The sequence below is a fragment of the Triturus cristatus genome, chromosome 4_1, assembly GCF_964204655.1.
Source record: "Triturus cristatus chromosome 4_1, aTriCri1.1, whole genome shotgun sequence".
NCBI lineage: Eukaryota > Metazoa > Chordata > Amphibia > Caudata > Salamandridae > Triturus > Triturus cristatus.
In genome coordinates this window covers 159,234,720-159,257,354 of record NC_140585.1, presented here as the reverse complement: position 1 = coordinate 159,257,354, position 22,635 = coordinate 159,234,720, and the positions used below count along the sequence as shown (strand labels likewise).

Here is a 22,635-nt window from a genome sequence, read left to right as displayed (position 1 = left end):
TAGGTGGGGCGCTACGCTCCGCTCCTACCCTGAAAGTCTCGGGGGGATTCGTCAAGCGGGGGCTGAGACAAAAGGGGGGTCCCAAAACGCGTTTTTCCCATGCATTTTTCCATTGGACCTTTAGACAGGGCTACAGCCCGAACGGCTGAACATAATTTAATGAAATTTGGCAGAGAGGTAGTCCTCAGGTCAAGGAAGTGCCTTTTGTAGGTTTGTTGTAAATCTGTTCAGTAGAATCTGAGAAAATAGCCTTTAAATCAATATATATATCTGTGGCAGCTTACTGTGCGCTTACCGTGCGCTTACCGTGCGCGTACGGTGGCGTGCGCGAGCGCGATTCTGATTGGCTGTTAGATCTTAGTAAACATTCGAATCGGTCGAAACCAGGAAGCGGCGGCCGCCATTTCGTGTGTTTCACTCAGAAAAAAAAGAGTGATATCTTGAAAAGGGGGCAAGGAGGAGAGTTACAGACCCCCTAACATTTGTAAAGGGGTCAAAGAAGGACAGAAAAGTTCAAAGAAAACATTTATTATTTTTAAAAAAAAATCGCGGGGTAAGCGTACGGTAAGCTTACGGTAAGCTTACCGTACGCGTACGGTAAAAAAAAAATAAAAAAAGAAATAAAATTTAGATTTAAGAGTTTAGATATTAGGGGGCTCTAAAAAGAGCCGTTGTGTTTATGAAGTGATTTTTTAGTGGTACCTACAAGTAAGTACCGATGCAGAGTCTAAGGTTTAAGAGGAAGACTCTGTTCCCTTCATCATTGAAGTGCACACCATCTCCTCTATAAATGTCTTGCATGTCGTAACGCAAGTTGTTGTGGTAAATGGAACCCATACCATAGTCACGGAGGAAAGCAGAAACAGATTTGTTGACGTGCTTTCTTGCTTTGTCAATCTGCGGACAGAAATGATTGGACCAGTTCCATTTTTGCCTTTGGCATATGTTAGAAAACACAAAGGCAGTTTTAGGGAAAAGTGAAAACAGTTGTGCAAAGGTGTCCTTCATAAGCATTTCCAGACCTACCCCAGTCAAAGTGCCTAGGTCATTGCCACCACAGTGCATTATTATGAGGTCAGGGTGTTGGATTTGCATGAAGGATTTCACCAATGGCATCAATTGGTGCCACTTTAACCCTCTCTGACCAATCCATTTAATGTCTACATTTGGCAAAGCAAGGTCTCTCACCATACCTGTTTTCTCTGCAAACTTTTCACTCCAGAAAACATAGCTGTGCCCTACAATCCACACTGTGAACATCTTCCAAGGAGATCTGGATGCACTCAGGAGGTGTAATTCAGTAGAATGGGAAAATGAAATGAAAGACAGTTTGGAAATGGAGGCATACATATTTTTTTCATAAAAAAAAGAACTGATTGGCTGTTTCATACCATTCTAGAATAAAAACTAGGCTGCATGTGTAAATTAATAAAAGCATGTTTTGTATTGGTACAGAAAAATGTGTTACCAAAGAACAGTATTTTGGATTTGCTGTTAGGTTTGAAAAGTCAAGCACTCTTGCTCTGTGGGATTGTAACATTGTTTGGCGAACTTCTGACCTAACTCCACACAGCAGTGTTCCATGAGCTGTTGCTATGGTAGCAGGCAGAAGTCAAGTTGGGGGAAGGGTACTAGGCAGAAGTCAAGTTGGGGGAAGGGTACTTTTGAAAAAGGGTTGTTTTTCAACCAATAGAAATGTGTGATTACATTTGAAAAAAAGGGGGATGCACTGAGATTTGAAATTAACATGTATATGTGTGGAAAAAGAGAGGGAAAGTTTGCCATTATCTGGTTCTGCTGAGAGGAGAGAGGTGTAAAGAAAAGAGATCCTGGCTCTGATAATCTGCTGTTTGAGTGCCACATTTCTTTCACAGCTAACTAATTTTAAAGGTGAGTTTAGAGTTTGAGAGGGGATGTATATGGTAAATTAAGAAATGAATAATAGAAATGGAATTCCTTTTGTTGAAGTTGTGTTTATCATTTTCTGTTTTGGGAGAAATTTAAATGTGAGGAACATGTAAAATAATATGGACTATGTTTTCACGATAAATTAAGGTGTACTGGTAAAAAAAAAGAATAGTTTAAGGGTTTGAGGTTGGACTCAGTAATGCAAATACATTCAGCATCACTAAGGCTGGTTGCCCTTGCTGGAATGTAGGCAGCCACCCAGGTTACACATGGTGGTGGTCTGAAAAAGCAGTTTGGACATGTGCTTTTTTAAAAATCTGAAAAGTGGATTCATAATGTGTCAGTCTGTAAAAGTGATTATCACTTGTCAAAAAAAAGAGCAGTAAGTGTGCTTTCAAATTGGCAAAGAAATGTCGTTTTGTGACTAATGTGAAAACATGACTGTGTGCAAAGAGGAATTATAGGCAGAGATTTATTGCGTATTGCTCTGGTGATTTCACAGTTGCATTAGATGGAAAGGGGGAGCCATTTTTTGGTGCAGAAGCAGACTCTTAGCACACACCCAGCTGCTTACCATGTGGAATCATGTACAGTATTTACAAGCGAGTGGGGTTTGAGGTTTCAGTCAGTAATGCAAATACATTCAGCATCACTAAGGCTGGTTGCCCTTGCTGGAATGTAGGCAGTCACCCAGGTTACACATGGTGGTGGTCTGAAAAAGCAGTTTGGACATGTGCTTTTTTAAAAATCTGAAAAGTGGATTCATAATGTGTCAGTCTGTAAAAGTGATTATCACTTGTCAAACAAAAGAGCAGTAAGTGTGCTTTCAAATTGGCAAAGAAATTTCGTTTTGTGACTAATGTGAAAACATGACTCTGTTTGCAAAGAGGAATTATAGGCAGAGATTTATTGCGTATTGCTCTGGTGATTTCACAGTTGCATTAGATGGAAAGGGGGAGCCATTTTTTGGTGCAGAAGCAGACTCTTAGCACACACCCAGCTGCTTACCATGTGGAATCATGCACAGTATTTACAAGCGAGTGGGGTTTGAGGTTTCAGTCAGTAATGCAAATACATTCAGCATCACTAAGGCTGGTTGCCCTTGCTGGAATGTAGGCAGTCACCCAGGTTACACATGGTGGTGGTCTGAAAAAGCAGTTTGGACATGTGCTTTTTAAAAAATCTGAAAAGTGGATTCATAATGTGTCAGTCTGTAAAAGTGATTATCACTTGCCAAAAAAAAGAGCAGTAAGTGTGCTTTCAAATTGGCAAAGAAATTTCGTTTTGTGACTAATGTGAAAACATGACTCTGTGTGCAAAGAGGAATTATAGGCAGCGATTTATTGCGTATTGCTCTGGTGATTTCACAGTTGCATTAGATGGAAAGGGGGAGCCATTTTTTGGTGCAGAAGCAGACTCTTAGCACACACCCAGCTGCTTACTATGTGGAATCATGCACAGTATTTACAAGCGAGTGGGGTTTGAGGTTTCAGTCAGTAATGCAAATACATTCAGCATCACTAAGGCTGGTTGCCCTTGCTGGAATGTAGGCAGTCACCCAGGTTACACATGGTGGTGGTCTGAAAAAGCAGTATGGACATGTGCTTTTTAAAAAATCTGAAAAGTGGATTCATAATGTGTCAGTCTGTAAAAGTGATTATCAGTTGCCAAAAAAAAGAGCAGTAAGTGTGCTTTCAAATTGGCAAAGAAATTTCGTTTTCTGCCTAATTTCAAACCATGACTCTGTGTGCACACAGGAATTGTTTTTAGATATTTAATTTGTGATGGTGTTATTGTGATTTTCACTTGTAGGAAAGGGGTACATAGTATTTTAATATTTGAAAAGATCATAAAAAATGTAGTAATATATTTAAATTAAAAAAAAATTTTTTTTTTAGTTTTTTTCAGGTATTGCTGATAGAGCAGTGAACAAAATTTAAGATGCCTACAAAATCCAGAGAAAAGAAAGAGCACAAAAAAAACCTATATTTGAAGACAACTGGAGGACCTAAGTTAGTTGGAGATGCTCATGTTGGGAAAAAGAAAAAATCTTCTGGTAAGCAGACAAAAACATTTTTAAAGAACATCTTCAAAAAAAGGAAAAATGTACAAAATGTCTGTACTGGAAAGAATGTTCTCAATAGAAAAGGACAGGAAAAAATTGAGAATTTAGTTAATGCAAATATACCTTCTGCAACTAAAACAATTAACTTAAACATAAAAACAGCGTTTAAAGAGATACATAGAAAAATGTTTCAGAGAAGAGTTATGTCCAATTTGATAAAGGATGTGAAGAAATATAAGCAAAAGGCTAAGTTTTATAAGAGAAAAAAAGAAGTTGAAGCCATTGCAGCAAAGGCATTAGAATTAAAAATGAAACTATTAATTTTAATTTTGAATAGGATGCGTACATTAGAAAAAAAGGTTAATGTACTGAAATCACAAAGCAAAAGGAAAAGAGTAGTAAACAGAACAAACTTTTGTAAAGTGTTTTTTGGAAAATGGATGCATAGTTCAAGTAGTGAACCTTTTTTTAATGAAGAGAGCTATTTTCAAAGTAATAGTTTGCTGCATGCAGTTGACACCAGAGGTCGTGCTTACGAAGTGAAAAATGGTTGCATAATGGAGAAGGAGATAATGGTTCCAAGAGATGAGGTACAAGTGATGGCGGATGAGGCTATGGGGAGACGTCCTAAAGCCCCAGTGTACACTTGGAATTGTAGTAGTATTTGCACTGTGCGTCAGGAATCTATTGATAAATTTCGTGAGTTTCTAAGAGAATATAGTAAAAAAAGTGTAAAACAAAAGATTAAGGTGCTTCAAAGTCTAGATCCATGCAGAGTGAGAGAGAATACTGGTTTGCAGGGTCATTCTCTGGCTTGTCTATCTAGAAAAGTGTGTAATAGTGTTTTCCATCATTTTGGGATGCTGGCTGTTCATCATACTGAAATGAGAAAGTTTGTGAGACGGTTGTATTTTGCTAAAAGTCCAGCAATAAAGTTAGATGAATTGAATAGGGCTCTATTCCGTGGATCGGTATCAGATGTAGAGAAGGTTGTTGATGAAATTCAGTTTTGTTACTTTGGTCCTGAACAAAACAGTGCAGAGAAGGACACAGTAAATGAGGAAGAAGTGGAAGAGAATGTAGAACCCTCTGTAAGTAAGACATTTAATGATCACATAACAAAATTTGCAATAATCTCTAATGAAAGACCAAATATTACTTGTATTTGTTGCCGCAGAACTCATTATAGAAAACAAACTAGGAATGTTGATCTCTACAGAAAGAGTGAAAATGAAGATAATTATAAGTGGAAGGATTTTGCCACATATATATTTCTTGAAAATTGTTTTGAATTGGGTGAAGATCAGCGTATTTGTAAATACTGTTACAACAAGTTAGAGGAAAATAGAATGCCGACCAGAGCTGTACATAATAATTTAGAATTGGATGCTATTCCTGCTGAACTTTCAGAATTAAATACATATGAGTCTATACTCATTCAATGTGTTCATCCGTTCCAGACCATAGTACGTATGGAGCCCAAAACTGGTAAATTACCTCCTTCAGATTTACTGAGAGGTTTAAAAGGTAGAGTGGTGTATTTGCCCTTGGATTTGAAAAAAAATATGGAAACTATTGATGCGGATACTTTGGAAACTGAACCATTAATTATTCTGGTTAATGGTGTACCTACAAAGAATAAGAAGATTTGGCAGGAGCTGGTAGATGTACGGAAAGTACAAAGAGCAAATTTGTATTTGAAAAGGAATAACAAATGGTATGAATCAATTTATATAGAAGAAGAAGAAGAAGAAGATTTACAAGAAGACACAGAAACACCAACTGGACAAATTGAAAAAGTGGACAAGTCAAAGGAAGAAGAAATTTATGAACATTTTAGCATACATCCTCTTCATTCAAAAGAAGTTATGGGAGACAATATTGATCTGTTTCAGATAAAGAAAGCAAAAGGAACTCCCGTGAGTGTATGGGAGGAGAGCTTGGAAGCTCGATGTTTTCCCCAGCTGTTTCCTAAAGGAAAAGGAGGACGATACGATGAACGTCCAGAACAGATTCCAGCTTCTGAGTATCGGACTACAAGACTATATGCTGAAGATCCCAGATTTCGACAAAGTATTCCTTATTTGTTCCATCTTTTATTTGAAAGCGACTTGTCTGCACTGTCTTATGCAGTAAATCACATTTTAAAAAGTGGAGTACATTTACAAAATGTGTCTGCTAAGGATTTTATGGAGAAAGTGCAGCACCGAGATGATCATTTGGAAACACAACTGATCAATCTGATGGCTTGTCAGCGTGGGACAAATGAATATTGGTTCCGACGCCATGGTGAACTAAAATGCATGTTACGGAATTTAGGAACACCAACATGGTTCGTTACCCTAAGCTGTGCCGAGTACGCTTGGGATGATTTACTGGATTTTCTACGAGAGGCCAATTCAAACATTAAACACATCGAATACAAGACAGCAGGAGAACTGTGCTCATTGGATCCGGTTAATGTTTGCAGATATTTCAATCATAGATTTGAGGCTATGATGTCCTTCATCTGCAATAAAAAAAATCCACCTCTAGGAGAAGTAGTGGATTTCTTTTGGAGAAAAGAGTACCAGGCAAGAGGTGCTCCTCATATTCATATGCTGTTGTGGATCAAGGATGCCCCAAAGTTTGGAACAGATGCTGATGAAGCAGTGTTATCTTACATTGAAGAATATGCAACATGTGCTATACCAAAAAGCACAGAAGAGAAAAAGTTAAAGGAGCAAGTTTTACGTTTCCAAAGTCATCGGTGTGGAAAATACTGTCGACGGAAATACAAGAGCAAAGATAAATACTACACTAAATGTCGATTTGGATTTCCTAGACCTGTTCTTTCAAATGGAAGAGTAAACAGTTTTATGTCATCTGTGAGACATACTATCACAAGAAAATCACCTAAGAATACCTACAACCTTAAAAGAAAAGAAGAATCAAAAAATATAAATGACTACAACCCAGTCATTTTATCCATGTGGAATGCTAACATGGATATACAGTATGTAGCTGACAATTCCATTGCTGTTGCTCGATATGTAACGTCTTACATTACGAAATCAGAAAAAACAGAATTGAAGGAAATGTGGGAAGAGATTTCTCACGAGAAGACTGTCAGTAAGAAGCTGTACAGTTTCAGTTTGAAGATGTTATCGCATCGAGAAATTGGATCCTACGAATGTTCAGATAGGTTATCTTCTGCAAGTCTCTACTCGAAATCAAGAAGAATAATTTGGGCAAGTTTAGGCCTTGCAGCAATGAGAAATCGGGTACTGAAATCTGTTGGAGAAATTGAATATTTGGCCGAGAATGACCCAGAAAGTACAGATATTTTGAAATCAAACATGTTGGACACATATTATCCCAAGAGAAGTCATCATCTGGAGAACATGTGTCTCTATGAAGTGCTGCAGAACTACATTTATTCACGGAAAGCCGCAGAAGACATCAACAATGGAAAATATAAAGTCATTGGTGAGGAAGGATGTTTGGTGAAGCAAACAAAAGGAAGTTTGATAAATCACCGGAAGCTGAGTTGCGACACTACTGACAAAAAGAAATTTTACTACTTGGCACTTTTACAGCTGTTTAAACCATGGCGTACAGAGGATGAACTACTGGGAGAATTTCAAAGCTATGAAGATTCCTTTAATGCTTGCAAAGACAGCATACAATGCAGTACATTCACAACTTATCTGCAAATGTTAAATGAAGAAATTGAACAGGAAACTACAATTGCAGCAGAAATAGCTAGAGACAGTTCTCAGGACAGCCAAAGTTCAGGAACACTCAGTCAAGATCCCCTAGGACAACCAATCGTTGAAAATGAAGCATCAATAGCCATGAATGAAGTGGAAACGGCTATGAATCAAGCTCAAGAAGAATTTATAGACTTACAAAATTTGGAAAGACAACTGAACGAAGAGCAGCAACAAATTTATGAAGAGATCAGAAACAAAATTGATCACGGATTTCTACATGAAAAAAAAGAGTGCTCATGCACATCATTTCATCCAATCAGGATGTATGTAAGTGGACAAGCTGGAACTGGAAAAAGTTTCTTAATAAAAGTCATCAGAAGCTACCTACAGCAAAAAACGGATTCTACTTTGTCTTGTGTGGTTACTGCTCCAACTGGGTTAGCAGCATATAACATAAAAGGAATCACTTTAAATCGTTTGCTAATGTTACCAGTGGAGCATGAGAACAAAATACAATACAACAAGCTAACTGGAGAAGCATGCTTGGAAGTTTCAAGAGTATTGAAGAAGATGCAAGTTCTCATTATTGATGAGGTGAGCATGGTATCAAACTTAATGCTTGCCTTTGTGCATTTAAGAATGCAGCAAATTCTAAGGACAGACTATGACGTGTTATTTGGAGGAAAACACGTCATAGTTTTTGGAGATCTTTTGCAACTTACTCCAGTGAAAGGACAACCAGTGTTTAATACTGTGACACATGAAGACACGAAGAAGTAATTGGGAAGCATCGGTAATACAAATATTTGGTCCTTCTTTGAGTACAAGGAACTTACTACTAATATGAGGCAAGCAAACGATGAAGAATATGGAAGTATTCTGAAAGATATCAGAATTGGACTACTCACTGAAGCTGGCAAAAAAGCATTACAGAGTCGGCTGCTACATAATTTATTTCCAAAGGAAGAAATAGTTGCAGAGAAGATATACAAGAACATTGCAGAAAACAAAAGTGTCATCTGCTTAATGCCAACTCTACGTGAATGCTCAATATTCAATGAGGAGCTTTTGAAATTGGAAAAGGAAGATATCAGGAAATTGGAAGCAGTGGACAAAATTGAGGATGGAAGAATTACTGTCACATTAACAGGCACACTGAAAAATAAATTGGATTCACTAGAGAAGAACATTTCCAAAACAGCTGGATTAGAAAAAAATCTATATGTTTGCATGAACTGTAGAGTATTTTTAAGGAGAAATTTGGATGTTGAAAAAGGTTTAGTTAATGGAGCTATGGGAAGAGTTGTGGGTTTTATTAATTATCAGAAAAAAGATGGAATTGAATGTTTAAAAATAAAATTTGATCAGATAGAAGAAGTTAAAGACATTTGTCGTTGTTCAGTTCGTTTCATGCTTGTGAAAGACTTATATGTACGTAGGAAGCAGTTTCCATTTTCTCTAGCATATGCTGTAACTATTCACAAGTCTCAAGGATTGACTGTAGATTGTGCATTTGTGAACATTGGTTCAACTGTGTTCAAAGAAGGTATGGCATATGTTGCTTTGTCACGAGTGAAAACATTATCAGGTTTATTCATGATAGACTTTGATGATTCAAAAGTTAGTGCTGATACAAATTGTGTTAAGGAGTATAATAGATTAAGAAGAAGCTATGCTCCTCATTTAGGTCAGTATCCTGTGTTGGAGAAACGTGTAGTTTCTCGTAAAAGGAGAAATGAGAATATCTGTAATGAAGATGTAGAGAGGAGGAAAAAAAAGAGGAGTGATGTAATTGCAAGCAAAAAGAATAAGGAAAATGAAGAACAGGTTGTAGGATGTCATTTTGAAAATAGCTCTGGTGTCAACTGCTATGCTAATGTAGTGCTGAATGTTGCATTTTATCTGGAAAGTTTGCAAGAGCAGATAATAGTAAATCAGAGAAAAAGATTCTGTTCTGTGCTGAGTCTCCTTTTTGAAAAGCTGAGTATTGATAAAACTAAAATAGAAAGTGCTACTGAAATTAGAAAACTTTTAGATGTATGTTCAGGACGAACACAGTTTTCTCAAAATGAACAGCAAGATGCACAGGAATTCTTGATGTATTTTCTTCAGGTACTGGAAGAAGAAGGGGTTGCCATTGAAAAGTTATTTGGTCTCTCTTATAAATGGGAACATAGTTGTGAAAGCTGTTATAATATATGTGGCTCTAATGTTGATAATGAAAGGTTTATTTATTTAACATTGCCAGAGAGTAAAACAGTCACTTTTGCTAAATTAGTTAAAGATGCTAATCATAGCATGCAATGCGGTGAGTGTAAATCTGACATGTTTTCAACGTTAATTTTAAAGGAATACGGACAGTATGTAATTTTAATGATGCAACGCTGTAAAGCTGATGGTTCAAAATTAGATACTTTAATAAAGAAGTTTACAGGACAGCAATTATCAATCTCTGGAAAAACTTTTGTAACAGTTGCAATAATTTTCCATGATGGACCTACTGTAACTTCTGGTCATTACACAGTTTATCTTAAATGTGAAAAAGGCTGGACACTGTGTAATGATTCCCAATTGATTTTTAAGCAACGTTTGCCTTTTGATTTAGCAAATTCCTATCTAATCTTCCTGAAACCTAAATTTTAGAGAGATTTGGCAACATCTGGACAAAACAATTTTACCATTTTATTGGATTACCATTGGAATTTTCAAACAAAATGATTTTTCAAATTATCATTTGGCCTAATGGAAAGGTAACCAATTGTAATGTGGACTTTTTAAATTTTTATTGAAACTTTGGAAAACCAAAAATTTAGACAAAATCGGTAACATCTGCACAATTTAAATTTTGGAATGTTATTGGATTGCCATTGGAAATTTATTCAAAAAAGATTTTTAAAATTACTATTTGGCCATGCGGAAAAGTAAACAATTGTATTGTGGACTTATTTAATTATTAATTAATCTTTCGGAAACCAAAATGTTACAGAGAATCGGTGGGATCTGTACAATTTAAACTTTAGAATTTTATTGGATTACCATTGGAAATTTAATCAAAAAAGAATTTTTAAATTACTATTTGGCCTAAAGGAAATGGAACCAGATGTATTGTGGAGTTATTTGAGATATATTTTTGTGATAATATTTCTGAAACAAAAATGACAAACGGTATTTTAAAGAAAAAAGTATTGATATTAGTTGATATTTTTTAAGAATATTATGCATTTCTTTAAAGTTATGTTTAAGTTAAAAGAGATTCTGGGCTTTTTTTATACAATCTTTGAGATTGTTATTTTTTTTTTTGCCCGCTGTAAAATGATGAATGCAATTGCTTTCACAATTTATAGTGAAATGCAATATATTCTGAAAACAGCAAAAAAAAGGCAAAAAATTTTATGGGAAAAATATGTAAATACGTGTACTGTGTTATATATTGATTTATTTAATATTAATACTTTTTTCTTTTTTTTCAGATTGTGAAAGAAAATTTTCAAAAAAAAACCGACCATTTTTTTCAAGTAAATACAATTACATTTTAATTATAAATTAAATTGTTGGGTGGGACAGGTAAGTGAGAAATTAGAAGGTCTCTTTCTTCCACTTTATCTCAAAAAGATTTATAAAAAATAGTTATTAATTTCTCAAGGATCTTGAGATGTGGTAATTGATTTTTAGTGTTTTTAAAAAAAATAAAAAAAAATAAAAATACGCTTACCGTGCGCGTACGGTAAAAAAAAAAAAAAAGTTTCAAAGAAAAAATAAAAAAAAGTTGAGAGGTAAGGTTGGCTCTTATAAGAGCCGTTGGGTTCATACAGGGATGGAGGAAAGAAAGAATGGGAGTATTATGAGCGTCTACAAACATGCTGGTCTATCTTATTGTTAATAAGGGGAAGACTGATCTCCCCAAAAACAATAAGACCACCACATTTTGTACACCTCATTTCAACCCTCCCAAATCGAGGGTTGATGTCCACAGGAAAAGAAGAAGGTGATGCTCCAACATCAGAGGAAGGGCTCAGCTGAGCTGCCGATGATGTACTCGGCTGAGCATCTGAGGCTGGGCTCTGGTGACTTACTGAAGAGTTTTCTCCAGTATGTCGAGCAAAGGTCCTTGGGTGTCTGTCCTGGAGGTGTCTCTTCATAGAGTGATTTCCAAAGGAATATTTCTTCCTTGGATTTCCTCTTGATAAAACACGACCACAAAGTATGCAAGTGACCAATTGAGCATTCACCTTTTTCTCCCCCTCTGGAAAAGTGAAATACTCCCATACAAAAGAAGTCTTTTGTTTCCTCCTTCTCTGGATCATGGTGGTGCTGCTAGCCTCACTCTCAGAAGAGGTCTGCTGTTCTGCCATTGTATCCCAATGTCAATCCAGCTCCTGCTCCTAGAGAATCACAAGCAGAAATGAGGGGAATGGGTGTGGTGTGGGAAGAATCTGGAACTGAAAGTAGTTTCAACCAATGAAAAGTGTTCTTTCAAGCAGTAATGAGGGGAATGGGTGTGGTGTGGGAAGTTTCTGGAAGTGAAAGTAATTTCAACCAATAAAAAGTGTTCTTTGTAAGTCACATGACCTGCCGTGCGCGCACGTGACGCTTACGGTGCGCTTACGCAGCGCGTACGTCACAGTCGCGCATGCGCATTACACGCCCCTGCGTAACCGCGACGTTGCTTCCGGGTGTACGCGTACGTCACGCACGTATTGCGTATCACGCATGCGCATTACACGCCCCTGTGTACCCGCGACGTTGCTTCCGGGTGTTCGCGTACGTCACGCACGTATCACGTACGCGCACTGTACTTATGACGTACGAAGCGCGTACCGTCAGCTTACCGTACGCGCACGGAAAAAAATGCATAAAAAAAAAAAACCTTTCCATAATGCAGGATATAGTACATATATTATTTTATACAAAGGCTTACAAAAAATGACAAAAAAAAATTTGCATTTAAAAAACCGTACAAATTCACTGAAAAAACCATGGGTATCACACACGTTATAGTTAGAAATTAGCATTTTAAAAACCTTGCAAATTCACTGAAAAAACCATAGGTTTCAAACATGTTATAGTTAGGGATTAGCATTTAAAAAACCTTGCAAATTCACTGAAAAAACCATAGGTTTCACACACGTTATAGTTAGGAATTAGCATTTAAAAAACCTTAGAAATTCAATGAAAAAACCAAAGGTTTCACACATGTTATAGTTAGCTGGACATTTCACTCGTAAAAAACCAATGAAATTTCCCCGTTATAGTTAGTTCAGCTAACTATAACTCGCGCGCCCGCAATGCACTACTGATGACGTCACATATTACATCACTCATGACATGGTCACTGACATCACTCATGACATCACTGATGACATCTCAAATGACATCACTGATGACATCACTGATGACATCATCCTTGTGAAAGAGTAGCAGACCTCTTCTTCCCCTAATATAACCTTTAATACACACATTCAAAAAAAGAAACTAAAATGTTCGAAATAATGAACATATCAATATCAGTTACAACAACCTATTCAGTAATTCTAAGAACCACATACACATCCACTCATTCACCAACAGTCATCTACAGTCACTCATACATGTACTCACTCATCATATGTATTCATACACCTATACATCCTGTTACACAACGCCACTCATCCATAGAGTTACTCACACACATAGTCACTCATGCTAATAAAGAATCAAACATCCATTTACTTGCATATACAGTTATACACACACCACCACACCTACTTCTACAGAAACTTACACATACTTAGTCTTTTAAACAATCACTTATAGAAACACATACTTATTCATACAGGAACTCTTTCAATCTCTCACTCTCACATATACTCACTTATATACACCAATAGTCACATATACTAGTTAAAAACATATGTAGTTACTCATGGAGACACTATTGAGACAGTCTTTCACTCACTAACACACCTTTACACATACTCATCCACCCATACAGTCCTGCACACATGCTGTCTTCAACACATACAGTGAGTCACTCATTCATGCACCTATGCACTACGTAATACCCCCCACCGAACCATGCAGACACTCAGACTGATACTCAAAAAACCAACTAATAACCTATATTGACACCCATGTAGCTACTCACCAACCCATGCAGCCACTTATACACAAAGTGAGAGACTGATACAGATATTTACATATTTAAACATTACTCACTAAGCCATGTATTCACTATGATACATTTTAACAATCAGTTACACAATACATTTTTCCAAAAAAAATCATCCATTTAGACACTTATATACCCATTTAATCTTCCATCGAGCTTGAGATATACTTATATAAAACCTATTTAATTTTCAGAAAAACACACATTCACTGGATGATGTCATCAGTGATGTCATCAGTGATGTCATTTGAGATGTCATCAGTGATGTCATCAGTGATGTCAGTGACCATGTCATGAGTGATGTAATATGTGACGTCATCAGTAGTGCATTGCGGGCGCGCGAGTTATAGTTAGCTGAACTAACTATAACGGGGACATTTCATTGGTTTTTTACGAGTGAAATGTCCAGCTAACTATAACATGTGTGAAATCTTTGGTTTTTTCATTGAATTTCTAAGGTTTTTTAAATGCTAATTCCTAACTATAACGTGTGTGAAACCTATGGTTTTTTCAGTGAATATATATATGTATATATACATATATATATATATATATATATATATATATATATATATATATATATATATCATCACACACAACCCTTCAAAGCAGGGAAATTAGGCAAAAGGAACAATTCCAAAGTTAATTTATTTTCAAATCTCTTCAGGATGAAAACCAAACCGATGCATTTCGTTCTCTACTGAGAACTTGATCTCGGTGGAAATTCCGATGTTCACAAGAACCAATAAGAATACTTATTAGATATCATGTGATACTATTTTGTGCTTGATCCCATTGCAAGGTATTGTGGGAGTTGTAGTGTTTAATTGCTGTACAATGTTTTTTTTTCATGTTATGATAAAATAACAAGTGAGGAAATAAGAATAAAGGGTAAATAAGTAAATTCATAAAGTAAAATAAACAAAGGGCATTGGTGCTGTACATTAATATATGCAGAGAGTGAATAGTGATGTTCAAAATTAATTGCTTCATCACTTTAGACCTAATTGTCTCTTTAGTTCATACGTACACGGTCCTGTTCTTTTTAAGCAGTTTTCCTTTTATATTATAATTCAAAGGTTAGTCTTTCATTTATATCCATAATCCTGACCTCCAGGAGTTCCATTTTCACCATCTCTCATCTTTGCATTCAATACCCTTAATCACAGTTTGTAGTAGTAATAGGGTTAGATCAGAGAGGGGATCGGTTTTGGGGCCAATGGGTAAGAGGCACATAGGGCACTTAGGGCTGGGTATCGGGCAAGCTAACAAAACCTTGCTTTTTGTCTCCCTGTTCGATACTGACTCAATGTCACTGAATAGAAGCACCCTTTTTCAGTTGTTATCAGAAATAGAGGACTTGCGACTGGTAACAAGCAAAGACCTTGAGTTGGTTTATTTAGACCCGAGGAGTGATGCACCAAACACTAGATTCACATTTACGTCAAGGATAGTTTCAATGCTAGTACTGACCAATGTAGATTCCTTTAGGAAAAGAGGAATAGACGTGCTCTCTTGTGTGAGTCCTTGGCTTGTCCCATTTGAATCTTCAGGGGAGACCCATCAGGTGCCAGGTAGCGGGTTCCCTACTCCTATGGGCGTTATAAACCCTTTAAATCCTAAACACATTAAAATATCAGTAGGGAGAAGCCTAGGAATCAGAGAAATTAACATTATAGGTCCCCAAGTTCAAAGGCCCAGTAGTCCCATCAGGGAGGATGGGATGGCCCAGTGGAACTGGGTAGCCGGTACCCTAAATGGCTCAAAATAAACTACAAAACTGCCCTTGTTGCAGAGGTAGCCAATTGGGAAGAATTCTATGCTGGAATCTAGCGGGCGTAGGAAAAACGATTTGTAAGCTTAATCTTTATTAGAATATGATCCTAAAATAATTTGCCTCCAGGAAACCTGGAATTGTGGGGATTTTCACTTTGAGATTTATTTTGTATACTGTTGTGCAGCTAAATTTTCTGTAAACAGGCGTGCCAGCGGTGGTTTAGCTATTTTACGTAGCTGTACTATAAGGTGGGATCCTGTACTTTACACTCATCCCTCAAAGTGTTGTATGGGAGTGACATTGAGGATGGATGAAGATAAATCAGGGCAAGCTGTTTCCATTTTTCTGATAAACGTGTACATTCCCCCAGGGAGAGCATCAAACTCACTGGTTGATTCCATCTGTACCAATGTGCAAAGGATAAGTAGCACTGAAAAATGCTTGCGGATTATGATGGTGGGTGATTTTAATGCAAACATTTCCAATGGTTCTGTCATGTCTTTTTCAAATCTTGAGTTGGAGGAAGTATGGTCTATTCCTGATTCTTTACTACCCGATCATTTAAGATCCGATAAATGAGACCTGTCACTTTTGCATAATCTGAGAATGTTTGACCTAGTAATGCTAAATGGCAGATTCTCAGAGGATTCCCCAGCCTCCTATACTTACCGGGCCCACATGGTCATTCATTAATTGATTACATGGTGTTACTTTACCAAATTTTTGGTGTATGTACACAATTTAAGGTACTTTCAACAAGCATGAGTGATCACACAATTTTGGCTGTTAATGTTGACAAGGAAATTGTGAAAACTGAACTCTGGAATCATATGGACGAAGAGCTTTTGTTTGACCTGATACCATTGACGTGAGTCTCCCTTATATTTTTTCTGATTGCCTCCTCTGTTTTTGATATGTTTTGCTGGTTTAGATGCTTTGGTCACTGTGCCACTGCCATTCAGTGCCACAGTGCAAGTGCTCCCTATGTTAAATTTATGTATTGATTAGTGACTCCATGATTGGGTTATTTGATTTACTTGTCAGACCCTAGTACAGTGCACCATGTGTGCCCAGGGCTTGTAAATCAAATGCTGCTGGTGGGCTTGCAGCATTGGTTGTGCCAACCACAGAAGCAGCTTCTAAAGTGTGTCTCAGGTCTGCCATTGCAGAGCCTATGTGCAGTCTGCTACTGCCATGCTGACTGACCAAGTGCACCCACTTGCCAGTCCCTAAACCTTCCCTTATCTTCATATCAGACACCTCTATGGTAGGCCCAAGGACAGGGTGCATTGTAAGTATAAGGTAGGACATGCCATGGTGTGTGTGGCATGTCCTAATAGTGTATTACAGCCATTTTTGTTTTTCTCTTTTGCAAGGCTAACTGTTCCCCATAGGTCAGAATGGGCAGTTTGATTATTACATCTTATCATCCTAACTGACTCAGGGAACATGGTAGAAATTCGAGTTTAGTATGCCTGAACTCAGAATGATAAAATACATATTTTAGTGAAGTTGGTTTTAACATTCTGTGTTTGAAAATACAACTTTTAGAAAGTAGGCATTTTCTTACTTAACTGTCCAGGCCTGCTTCTGCTAGGTTGTGTATTGTGTGTCTGGTTCTGTGAGTGACAGGGGCTGGGGGATTCCAGGAGAGAGGGTGAGTCGGCACAGGGCTGAATAGGAAGATCTGCATGGAGATGGGTGTGAGGAGTTGCACCTGGGACCTGGATAGGGCTGTGCCTTCCCTCCACAATACTGGCTCCACTTTCAGTGGTGCGACTGATGTCTCTGCCCTGCACTGTGAAAGGAAAGAAGGAGTCAAGTAAACAAAGTGCTATAGGACTGACCATATCTGGTTTGGACTAGGCAAAGTCCTCTCTGCCTTCAGAGAACAAAGAGAAAAGTAGTATAAATATGGGGTCCCAGACCCCAAGATTTTAGATCACTTCTGGAACAACAACAAGAAACCTCTGCCAAGGAGAAGAACCAAAAGAAGCTGTAGGAGTGGACTGCCCCCCTGCCAGTGTGCTGCGTTGCTGGGTTGGCTCACAGTGGTGTCTTCAGTGCCAAGTAGAGGAGAAGGAACATTTGTGTGTACTTCATCATCTTGCAGAATATTTCTCCAAGGGCTTGAACTTGTGCTTACCTCCTGCTGAAGTCTCAGGGACAACAGACTTCACCACCAGCTCCCTTCTGAATTTCCTTGCTCGGAATTCTATCTGCAGAAGTCTGCGTGTTGCTGGGAGCTGGAAGCGCGATGCAGCAAGAAGAAGTATGTCGCCGCCGCAGCTGTAGTCATCACATCCGCGGAGAAGCGTGCCGCCGCCGCTTCTCCCAGAAACATGTCTTCTTCGCAGCTGTCTGCTGTCGCATCACCGGAGAAGCGCGTCGCAACCGTGAGGGTCCCTGTCACATAATCGGAGAAGCGTGTCGCAGGGCCTGTCGCGACTCCAGAACACAGAGTTGCCGCAAGTCTGCCAGGGCAGGCCCGCATCGTCTCAACATCGTCGCATTAAGGGCGCCATCTTATCGCATCACACCAGATTGTCACATTGCATCGAGGCGCCAGCTTGCTGCATCGCAACCGGGCTGCAGCACGAGAATCTACGCATCACCTCCTCTCCGGCAAGGATCAAGACATATCCCCTACTCTGCGCAAGCATTGAGGTGCGAAGCAAGGAGCCGACGCATCTCCAATGCTGTGAGCCTTTTGTTTATCATCCAGGTACTTTTGTGAGAACTGTGTTGCTTTTACCAGCAACTTGAACTAAGTTACTTCTACCATCGTTAAGTCAATTTTGAGTACAGTATTGTGGATTTTTGTCATTTGTGCTCTTGTGTTAGGTCTATATAAAGAATACTTACTTTTATAAAACCCGTGCGGTGTCCATCTGTAGTGTTTTCACTGTATTACTGTATGTGTTCACAAATGCTTAACACACTGCCTCTGAGATAAGCCTGTCTGCTCGTGCCAAGCTACCAAGGGGGTGAGCAGGGGTTATCCAGTGGTGTAATCCCCTTTCCCTGACTTACAAGCAAGGGTCACTTCTTTGGTCAAAGGTACCTACCTCTGCCAACTAGAGACCCCCAGTTCTAACAGGTTTCATATAATCGCAGTAATAGGCACACTTTTTGGTCAACTAATTTGTTCCCAAGTTTTAAGAGAGATTTTGAAAATGTAGCCTTTTGCACTCAAGAATCCCCTATTGCTAGGTTTGAGATAATCCTTGCTGTATTGAGATCGTGCGGAAGTATGAAGCAAGTTACCAGTTCTGCATCGCCAGTGGCTAAATCATGGGATATCAAAAAACAAAATCAGGAAATTAATGCCTTAATCAGAGAACAATTTAGGCTGTCCTCAATACCAAGGCAAAGGGAAATCAATAGACTAAAACAGGTACAGAAAAGAAAAATGGTATCAGAACGCAGAAGAGTCGAAGACTCATACTGGGTTAAACTTCGAGAGATCGCTCAAACCGGTGACACTAGGAAATATTGAGCGCTGATAGCAAAATTTTGCAATGAGGGAGATAAAGCAAAGCCCATTTCGATTTCAGATGTAGAATGGTCCTCGTATATTTCCCAGCTGTGTGCTTTAAATTCTACAGTTGGATGGAATCAGGATGTTGGCTCTACCTCCTTTGAAATATCACTGTTGAAATGTGGTATTAACCTTTGTCCGACACAACAAATGGATATGGCTCAAACTAGAATAGACATCTACAAGTACATAGGAAAAATAAAACTAGCCAAAATCTTCCTGGAAAATAAGGAAATGAGTGACCATGTAAAAAGGACAGGATCCAAAATACCTGAGTCAAGCCTAACAACGACAGACACAAATGCCTTATTAACTATGATCAACTTGGATGTAGAAAACGAACAGGACAGCATTACTGTGGAAATGGCATAACCTCAAATGGGAGTGGGCTTGAGTGGCAAGAAACCCACCTCACATTTCTATCCACAATTAACACCAGGGAACAAGATCAATACATTTCAGGAAGCAGTAATCTAAGACCTCTATAAACTCGAAATAACTAAATATCGAGACAATCTGACAAAACAAGAAAGAACTGCCTTAAAGAATTTGACACAGGACTAAAATATCATCATAATAATGGCTGACAAAGGCGGTAATATTGTCATCTAGAATAAAACAGATTATGAAACAGAAGCTCATCTACAATTAAAAACACTGAGTACTATCGGAGAATGTAAAACAGCCCAACAATGACTTTCAAAAATATCTAAGATAAGAAAATGATGAAGTGGCTCTCACAAAATCTCATTGATGATGAGGAAAGGAAATACCTTACAACGTAACATCCAATCACAGCAAAAACGTATTACCTGCCAAAGATCCATAAAAATACATTGAAACCTCCAAGCCGTATCACTCCCCAATTTTAATTGAGTGTCCCATCTTAAAAGAGAAAGGATGTTTAAGGAGCTTTTTATTTGACAGGAAGCTTTGTCTTGATGAATATTATAGAACATATATGATTGAATGGGTAACAGAATTTTTCAAGATTAATCTTGATACGGCCAGCATTGAAAATGTATGGGACACATTCAAGGCCTGTTTTAGAGGGGAGGCCCTGAGTTTCGGTTTGTTTCATCAAAAAAAAGTGCGTTCTCAAATGGGGGAGCTATATCATAATTTAAGGGTTGCTGAAGAAGAGCTGATTAAAGAAATTGGGAAAAAGGATAATTTACCGGAAATATCTAAAGTTGAGGCCAAAATTGCACAATGTAGAGCGAATATAATTCGGATATGGGCTGAGGAGATTGCTCAAAAATATTTAGTAAACCGACACTACACTTATGAATATGTAGAATCTATAGGTCGCTCCCTAGCTCTAAGATTGAAAATGAAGACGACCTCTCGCTTGATCCCTAAATTGCAGGATCAACATGGAGTGATTCATGAAGACCCAAGGGAAATATTAGATATATTTCATCAATTTTATACGAAATTATATACTCGACAGCCGAACTCTACATTAGATCAGACATGGGAAGAGGGTATGTTTAAGCAATTTAATAATTGTGAATCTGAATTTTTGGATAGTCCTTTCTCCATGGAAGAACTAGAAGCTGCGGTCAGAAGTATACCGAATGGTAAGGCAGCCGGACCGGATCTTATTCCTGGAGAAGTTTATAAATGTTTTTTTGAACCTTTGAAACAGGTTATGTTAGAAACTTTTAGGATGGCACAAAGGGGAACCGCTCCAACCACATAGAAGGATGCTTCAATAGTTGTATTCAGTAAGAAAGGGCAACCCCCGGATTTACCAGGATCTTACCGTCCAATATCTTTGCTCAATTGCGATAGCAAGCTTTATTCTAAAATGATTGTTAATCATTTATCTAAGGTTATAACACCACTTGTTACATTAAATCAACATGGCTTTATCCCAAAAAGAGGTACTGTTACACATATTAATAGAGTTATAACTTTATTTGATATAGCAGAGGCAGAAAAGAAGGATCTAGCATTGATATTGCTTGATGCGGAGAAGGCCTTCGATCGCGTGGAATGGGTATACTTATGGGAAGTGATGAGAAGGATGGGTTTTGGTAATGTCCTTTTAACTATGATTCAGGTCTTATATAAGACACCTAATGCTAGAATTGCTGCAATGGGTTAAAAATCTGAAAAGATTAATATCACGAGAGGGACACGGCAAGGGTGCCCTTGCTCCCCTTTGCTTTTTGCTTTATTTATTAATCCTTTTATTATTAGTTTACAAAATTCACCTTATATTAAGCCTTTTTTAGTTAAAGGTATTCCATATTCAGTCTTCGCATACGCGGACGATATCGCAATAACAACAACTGATCCAGGAGAAGCAATAGGGGAAATCGAACTATTAGCTAGAGATTTTGGATCCATGTCAGGATACAAATTAAATTCAGCAAAAACTCAAATCTTATGTACAAAGAACATTCAATTTAATGATTATCGGGTAACAAATGAAGTTACATATTTAGGCATTATAATTAAAACTCAAATGCAAGAGATAGTTGACAGTAATTGGAAAGAGATTATATCTCAAGTTAAACAACTACTAGAGTGATGGAGTCGACTGCAATTATCCATAATAGGAAGAGGGAATATTATCAAGATGAATATTCTGGCTAAGATTTTATATTTATTTTGGAGCGTCCCACTGGAATTTCCATTTAAATATATACAGCAACTTTTTTGTGTGGGAAATTTTTTGGGACACCGGGTAAAACTCGACAAGCTATGAAATGGCTGACGTTACCTGAAGAAAGAGGGGGACGCGGTTTACCTGATTTTTTAAATTACTATTATGTTTGTTTTTTACAAAGAATGAGGTTTATGTTGACAGGCGAGCCTCCGGAGGTTGAAGCGGAAGCCCCCTCGATTTTTTTTTTGTTATTAGGAGAACATGCAAAAGGATGTTTATTAAAGGAGCTAGAGGGTAACTACTACAAGCACACCCGCTTTAATGTATTAATCTCAGCTTTTAAAGTATGGAGAAAAGTCAGAAAGTTGATAAATTTGGGTAAAATTACATATTATACCCCTTTCGGGGCTGATAAAATACTCCCTTCTATTTTTTGGGACAATACTGCAAAGTGCTTATCTAGTAAAGGGATATGCAAAATTGGTGATTTATATGATGCCAATGCTACATTTGTTACATATGCAAAACTAGAAGACAAATATCAGCTGCTCCACTCTCTGTTTTTTAAGTATCTCCAAATCCGAGACTTTTGTTTAAAAAATCAGGTCAAGGCTTCATCTAATATATTAATAGAGGGAATTCGCCTCCAAAAAAGGATTGGTTCACTTTATCTGATTTTGATGGAGTTCAAACAGGATGACATTTTAAAATATAATCTTTACTGGCAAGATCAGTTAGGAGAGCCTCATGTGGATATTCAAGAAACTTTATGCCTCGCTAAGGAACTATGTCTGGCTGCAAATTTAAAAGCCCAAGTTTATAAGACGGTTTTTAGGTTATATTATACTCCTAAACGGATGGCAACTTGGGGCGATAAATTT

The 22,635-nt window shown here is 37.8% G+C and overlaps 1 protein-coding gene across 1 annotated transcript in view; it reads left to right on the top strand.

Annotated features, from left to right (window-relative positions):
- The window catches only part of LOC146853767 (olfactory receptor 5AR1-like), a 152,280-nt gene that overhangs the window by 4,676 nt on the left and 124,969 nt on the right, over nucleotides 1–22,635 (top strand). The window contains exon 3 of the mRNA XM_085650881.1: nucleotides 16,340–16,461. Within this exon, the coding sequence (XP_085507007.1) occupies nucleotides 16,340–16,461 (122 nt within the window). The remainder of the gene's footprint in view (nucleotides 1–16,339; nucleotides 16,462–22,635) is intronic.